Here is a 6,787-nt window from a genome sequence, read left to right on the forward strand (position 1 = left end):
GAAAGAAACCATACATTTTTGCCAATAGATGTAATTGTTAGGAAATTTGTGCTTGATGTGTGGATTTGGGGGAAATCCTACAGATGCAAAAAAAAAAAATAAAATATGTACTGTGCATAATAATCTTTATTTAAGACAATTACTAGACTTTAAAATGTGTTAAGATATGAAACTCACACAAACCATAATCTATTTATTCAACAAACATTTCTCAAAAGGAATGCTGGCTGAGGTTGCATGAAGGAAGAAAAAGAGGTCCAACGACTTAAGCCCAGAGAGGTAGATAAGAGCTGGATCAGGCAATGCTTTTGAGGAGTTGGGATATTTTTAAAAGAGCAATCAATAGGAAGGCACCAGAAAGTAATTTAAAAAGTAACAATGAAAAGATTTATGTTGGGCAATTGGAGTGAATGTTCTAGGGAAAATGGGTTGGAGCAAGCAGAGTAGAAACAGTGAGAACAGGTAGAAGAGGGCCATGGCAGAGATCCAACAAGAAATGACAGTGGCGGTGTGGATGAGGATGGTGACAATGGGGAGGAGAGACACAGCATGTTGTATCCCACTCAGCTGGTGGGTGCTCACCTAGCCTCTCCTCTGCCTGATCTGGGAACCCACCCCTGGGCTTGCTCTCTGCCCCCTTCTCAAGAGGGCAGTGAAGGTTGATCAGGCCCCTGCATTTAAGCGCCTTCTGGTTCCTCAGTGGCCCCAGCTTCCCGCAGCCCAGGCTGTTCAGCTTGGCTCCCAAGGAGGTCTTTTTCTCCAGTGAGTGGGTCTGAAGAATGACCGAGCCGCTCACTAATCTGATCCTGCTCCTGCTTACTGAGGAGGGGACTTGGCAGGGGGTTGCTCTGGTGTGCTTGTCCTGCTTGTGTTAACTGCAGGCCCCAACCCGGAGAAAAGCTAGAGGATTACTGCTCCTGGGGCTCCCTGCCCCCTCCTCGCCCCAAAACAGGAAAGGCTTGAACTTTTTTCTTTCACAAGGAGACACAATTCTGTACTTGTGATAGGGAGAGAATATATTTTGAACCTGCCTTTTCTGGTGATAACAGGAATGCAATACTGTTAGAGAAAATTGGAAAGTACGAGAAGGAAGACTAACCAGCATTCATAACACTGCCCTGCATTTTTGCATGTTTCTCTAGTCATATATAGTTATTTTTAAATAGTCAAGGTCATATACCCTGAATATAGTTCTGTGGATCTTGCTGTTTATGCTTTGTGCTTTAAGCTTTTTCCTGTGTCGTTAAAAATTTCTCTATAAATGATTTTAATATCTGCAAAGCAGTCTTTTAAAAACATTTTAACCTTTCTCTATTTGGTGGACATTTGGGCTGTTTGGAGCTTTTTTTGCATAAAAAGGACTGTGATTAACATCTTTGTCATAAACCTTTGCCTGCATTTTGGACGCGCCTCTTCAGCTCCTACCCTCACCCCCTCCTAGATTTCTAGAAGGGGGATTAATGAGGGAAGCTGTATAATCAGAAGATAGGAAAGCAAAACTGTACCTAAGGTAATTCCCACCAAAAAGTAACTCTGCACCTGTCCTAGAAGCTAAAAAATGGACTAGTCATTTTCCCTCGGTAAGGTCTTGCTGCTTCCTACATGACTTCATTCACCAAAGAGGTGGCTAGTAGGTGTTTCTGCATCAGGAATTACCTTTTTCTAGAGGCCCCGCTGGATTATGGCTTTGAGGGGCAGCTGGGGTTGTGATTTCACTGGTTTCTCTATTTTGTGGCCCGCAGAGGGGAGAGTACCCTCTCAGGCCTGGGAGTCTGGTTCCACCGCGCCGCGGTAGAACCAGCTATGCAACCTTGAGCACCACCATTTCCTCTTTCGCTGATAGTTTTCTCATATGTAAAACAAGTAAGAGGAGGGAGGAGGAATTGGAGTTTGACCAGATTTCATTATTGTTGCTGTTTAAGCAGCAGAACCCTTATTATAAATTAAACCTTATCAGAACCCCAATCTGTAAAATAGATTAAGGTACAGGTGCCCTGGTAGACAAGAGCGGGGAGGAATGGGGGAGGGGCCCCGGTTTGAAAACTCCGGCCTAGAAGATGAAAGTTTCATTCTAGTTCTGTTCAGTTCTCTTCCCTATTGCTGAAGGAAATTAAAAAAAAAAAAAATCATCTTTCTTCCGTATTTAAATCCTCCAAATGTGCTGATTGATGACATTTTTTTCTCTTAAAGGCAATTTGGAAATCAGACAAAGTGAAGCACAAAGCTATGGTTGTTTAGAGAGTGAGCAGTATGTGAGACACGCTGAAAGGGTGACCCTGGTACTTCTAAGAAGGCAGTAGCACAATGGACTCTTCGAAAGAGGCAGTGTCAAGAGTTTATTCTCCCGTTGGCACCGCCTCCCACAGTGGGGGCAAATTTTACCCTCCCTCTCCTGGAGTCATTTCAGACCAAATTTGAGTCCACAATTGCTAGCAATTGGAAACCCAGAGTAACCTACGGACAGGTATTTTATTGAAGGCCAAACACTGTGAAAAGTATGATGGGGGATAGATAACACAAAAGAGGGTTTCCTCTCTCCCCTAGGTTTTTGGAGCACCCAGGTTGGGGGGCTAGGGGAGACGAGCCTCACTGACCAGGCAGCTTGCCGGGTTGCTCCAATCACAGCAACAAGGGTTGAAGCACTAACCGGCCAGGAGGGGTTCGAGGTCTGTGGCCCTGGGATGGGGAGGAGGGGAAGTGGTACTGAGGCTGAGGCTGAGCCCGAGCCCGAGGCTGAGCCTGGACGCGCGCGGCAGGACCAGGAGGAGGACTGGGTGGAAGGCAAAGCGTCTGGGTCAGTAAATCAATGCCTGCCCCCTCCCGCCCCATGCTGCACAGTGGGGGATGGAGTGCGGGGGTGAGGGATGGCAGTGGAAATGTCTTAGGGGGCTGGCGCTGCCTTCCCAGGGAGACCCGACCTTTCTTGGAGAGGCGGGATGGGTTTAGTCTCCAGGATCCGCAGTGATGTGTAAAAAGCGAGCACGACCCCCGAATCCTCAGAAAGCCCCCTCCACACCCCCCAGGCCCGCCCCGGCCCGCAGGTGAATGGCTGGCCGGCACAAAGGAAGCCGGCTGGAAATGTGGAATTCGGACCAATTTACGGGAGACTCTGTCGCCTAGGGTCCCAGCAGACCTCAAGCAAAGAAACCTGTGGTCAGTAGTGGATGAGGATGAAAACAGTGCACCAGGCCAAGCTTATTGGAAAGGCTGAGTTTAGTTATTCTGGGATAGCGAGGTAACAGGATTAAAGGGATTAAGGAAATCACCTCAAACAGCTGAGGAGGGGGTAAAAAAACACTGGTTCTATTTGTTTTCTTCCTAGGCCCCAAACAGATACACTGGGGCCGTGTGGCTGGGCGCGAAACTAAAGGCCCTTCGGGGGGCACAGTGGAATGGCCAAGGGTCAGGGACTGGAGGAAAGTGGCGGGGAGGGGGTGGGGGGAGAGGAGTAGAAAGCGGGCTCAAGACACCGGATGAAAAGGCGCCTTCTCTGGAAGACAAATAGGTGGACTGAGTTGACATGTTAAAAACAAAAAGCCTAGGAGGAGTTTCTGAGATCTTTGAAAAATCTAAGGAGTGCTTTTTAATGCCAAATCTTCCAGCTCTGAAGGTTGACTCCGCCGGTTCAGCTACCAGGGTTGAAATGTATTTGTTTCCTGCTGGGGATCCCTGTAACCATTTATTTTTAATAGGATCATCGAGATTTCCGAAGGGTTTTCGTTTTGTAAATATTTCAGCTCGGCTCAAATGTCTTCCCGCCCCAGTGCACAAAGGTAAAAGTGCCCGGTTCTTGGTCGGTTTCAGCGGCCGCGCCTTCCCAGCCCCACCTCGCGTGGCTGTGGTAGCAGACACTAGGAAGGAGCAGACGCTCACCGCGACCAACAAGTGCACGGCCGCGGGCTCTGCGCCTTAGTTACTGCGTGCCCGCTCTCGGGAGGCGCTCCTGGGAAGACAAGCCGCTTTGTGCTCCGAGTTTCAGTTGAGATATTGGGAGCCGGTGTATGGTGGATCAACAGTAGTTAAAAGGAAACCATTTCGGATTATGCTTGCTTCTCCCCAGGTCCCACCCCGCCAGTAGGATGGGATCTCACTTGTAAATCCGAGTGTTGGTCCCCTCCCCAACCTGCAAAAAAGTTTCAGGGCTGCAAAATTATCAGGACTCCATCATGTTGTTTATAAAATTTATTGATCTCTCATTTAGGAATTAAGAGTAAAAGCTTGAAAACCCTGAAACAAAATAGCCCCTTCCCCACTACCCAAACGAAATCTGAACACATTAGCGCGACGAAATATCAAACAGATCACGGCAGAAATCACCAACTCAACATGACTGGACAGAAGCTGTCCCGCGGCCAGGGGCGGCGAGGCGGGAGACACACGCACACCTGGCTATAAATTAACATTGGCTTTAGCTGCCGCGCCGCTTGGAGCGGTCAGCGCCCCAAAAAACCACGAAGAAAACAGAAGCGACACGACTGGGGGCGTAGGCGTTGCAGTTGTCCAGCCAGCCTCACCCGATACTTTGTTTCTCCCATTCACTCACTCCTTGGCTAACTGCAAACTAACAAGACAACATTTTCAATGTAACAGAAGAACCCAGGAACTCAGGAGGAGGAGTGGGGGTTGGGGGCTGTTTTTTCTTTGCAAATATCACAGCGATTCCCAGCCTACAAAGGAGAAAGAAGGGGTAGCGGCGTGGGGTAAAAGATCTCTCTAGAAGTCCCATTTCCGCTGCTCCTGACTTCTTTTTGCTTTTGTACAAAACCCGACAGCTACAGCAAAAGTTTCAGTCCTCCCCATCATCGGTACAAGGCAACAGTCCCAGGCAAGCAAAGCTAAACAAGGCTTCCCAACTTGGGGGTGCGGGGCAGGGTGGAGGAGGGTGGGGAACGAGGGTCGACGAACGCAGGCCGGTGCTCAGATGTGGGTCAGCGGCACCGTTCCGTTGACTGCAGTCCCGGCGCCCTGGTAGTGCTGGTGCACGCCGTGCAGGCGACCGCCGGGCAGCGGAGAGGCGGCGTCGGCCGCGTCCCCGCCGGGTGGCAGGTACATGCTGATCATGTCGCGCAGGTCGCCCAGGCACGCGCGCTGAGAGTGTGATGCGATGGCGGGCGGCGGCGAGCTGGGCTCGGACTTCACTACCGAGCCCATGGGGCCCAGGCTCATGGCGGCTGCGGCCGCAGCTGCGGCGGCAGCGGTGGCGGGCTGCTGCCCGTAGGCGGCGGCCGCAGCGGCGGTGGCTGAGGGCGCCATGCCCCCGTAGCCCGAGGCGGCGGCGGCCGCCGCAGCGACGTTCATGTAGCTCTGGGCGCCAGGCGGCATCATGGGGCTGTACTGCAGGCCAGCCATGTCGTAGCGGTGCATCGGGGGCAGCGCGGGCGGCGGCGGCGGGCTGCTCATGCTCGGGGGCTGCGCGTAGCCCAGCTGCTCCTGCACCAGCGAGTACGCGCCGTTGGCCCAGCCGTTCACGTGCGTGTACGTGTCCAGGCGCTGGCCCACGCCCACTGGACTGCTGGCGGCAGCGGCGGCGGCGGCAGCAGCGGCGGCGGCGGCGGCGCCGGGGGGCAGCAGGCCGCTGGGCAGGGAGTACTTATCTTTCTTGAGTAGCGTCTTGGTCTTGCGGCGCGGCCGGTACTTGTAGTCCGGATACTCCTTCATGTGCACGGCGCGAAGTCGCTTGGCCTCGTCGATGAATGGTCGCTTCTCGGCGTCGGTCAGCAGTTTCCAGTCGGCGCCCAAGCGCTTGCTGATCTCAGAGTTGTGCATCTTGGGGTTCTCCAGGGCCATTTTGCGCCGCTGCCCGCGAGACCATACCATGAAGGCATTCATGGGCCGCTTCACTCGGTCCTGGTCTGTGCCCCCGCCACCGCCGTTCGCACCACCGCTGCTCCCGCCGCCTGCGTTCGCGCCGCCGGCTGCGTTCGCACTGCTCTTGCCTGCGCCTCCCGGGGCTGCGGGACCGCCGGTGCCCGCCGCTTGTGCGGATGTCCCTACGGGGTTCTTGAGTTCAGTCTCCAGCAGGCTGTACATGGCCGGGGCGGGAAGAAGGTGCGCCAGCGTGGCGGGAGGAGAAGGCGCTCCCGGGGCTGGAGCGGCCACGGTGAAAAGGCCCTGGGACTCCGTCAGAGCGGAGCTTGGGGGCCTGTGGGCCAGCGGGTCCTGCGGGAACTGCAGGCTTATCAAGGTGCTCCGCGCCAAGACAGGAGGAACCCGCGGGCTTTTCGCACCTGATGCGTTGTCTCGAGCGGGTCGCCTTCACAGTCTGGCTGGGCTCTAGCCGGGCCCCTTTTATACCTGCTCGGATCCCCCGGGGTTGGGGCTTGGTCCGCCCCTCGCCACCCGGAGGCCCCGTGATTGACAGGTTCGCAGTGATGCGCCCTGGCCAATCATTACCAAGCCCCCATTCTGCCTGGCCGGAAAAAAAAAAGTTCGGGGAGCCTTTTCGTTCACCCCCACGCCCCTCTTTGGCAGAGTGAAGCGGTAAGAGTTACTTAGGAGGCGGGAGTCCACGAGACCCACTCTGAGACCACCAATTAGGGTTTCGAAAAGTTTGAAAGAACGAAACCTGAGGAGGTGACGGTGGGGGGGAGGGGGCACGCGAGCAGATTGTGGGGAGGAGGCAGAGGGGCGCCTGCGGAATTTAGAAAACAACTTTGCAAACCTGTCAAGGCCGACCAGCGCCCCTTCCCCAGGGCAGCCCGCAAAGCTTCCCGTTGTCTGCACGGAGGTTTTCTGGCGGCTTCTGCTGCCAGCGCTAGGAACACAGGGCACCGCCGGCTACCCAGGC

General features: G+C 53.9%; 1 protein-coding gene across 1 annotated transcript; it reads right to left on the reverse strand.

The window, feature by feature from the left end:
* Positions 1-4,166: 4,166 nt before the first annotated feature.
* On the reverse strand, positions 4,167-6,404 carry LOC116545622 (transcription factor SOX-3-like). Its single transcript, XM_032272157.1, has 2 exons — positions 6,394-6,404; positions 4,167-6,253 (listed from the first exon to the last, which is right to left on the reverse strand). The coding sequence occupies exons 1-2, from the start codon at positions 6,402-6,404 to the stop codon at positions 4,918-4,920; spliced, it is 1,347 nt and encodes a 448-aa protein (XP_032128048.1). The 3' UTR covers positions 4,167-4,917.
* Positions 6,405-6,787: the final 383 nt, after the last annotated feature.

The sequence above is a fragment of the Sapajus apella genome, unplaced genomic scaffold, assembly GCF_009761245.1.
Source record: "Sapajus apella isolate SASKATOON/1434 unplaced genomic scaffold, GSC_monkey_1.0 scaffold312, whole genome shotgun sequence".
Classification (NCBI taxonomy): Eukaryota; Metazoa; Chordata; class Mammalia; order Primates; family Cebidae; genus Sapajus; species Sapajus apella.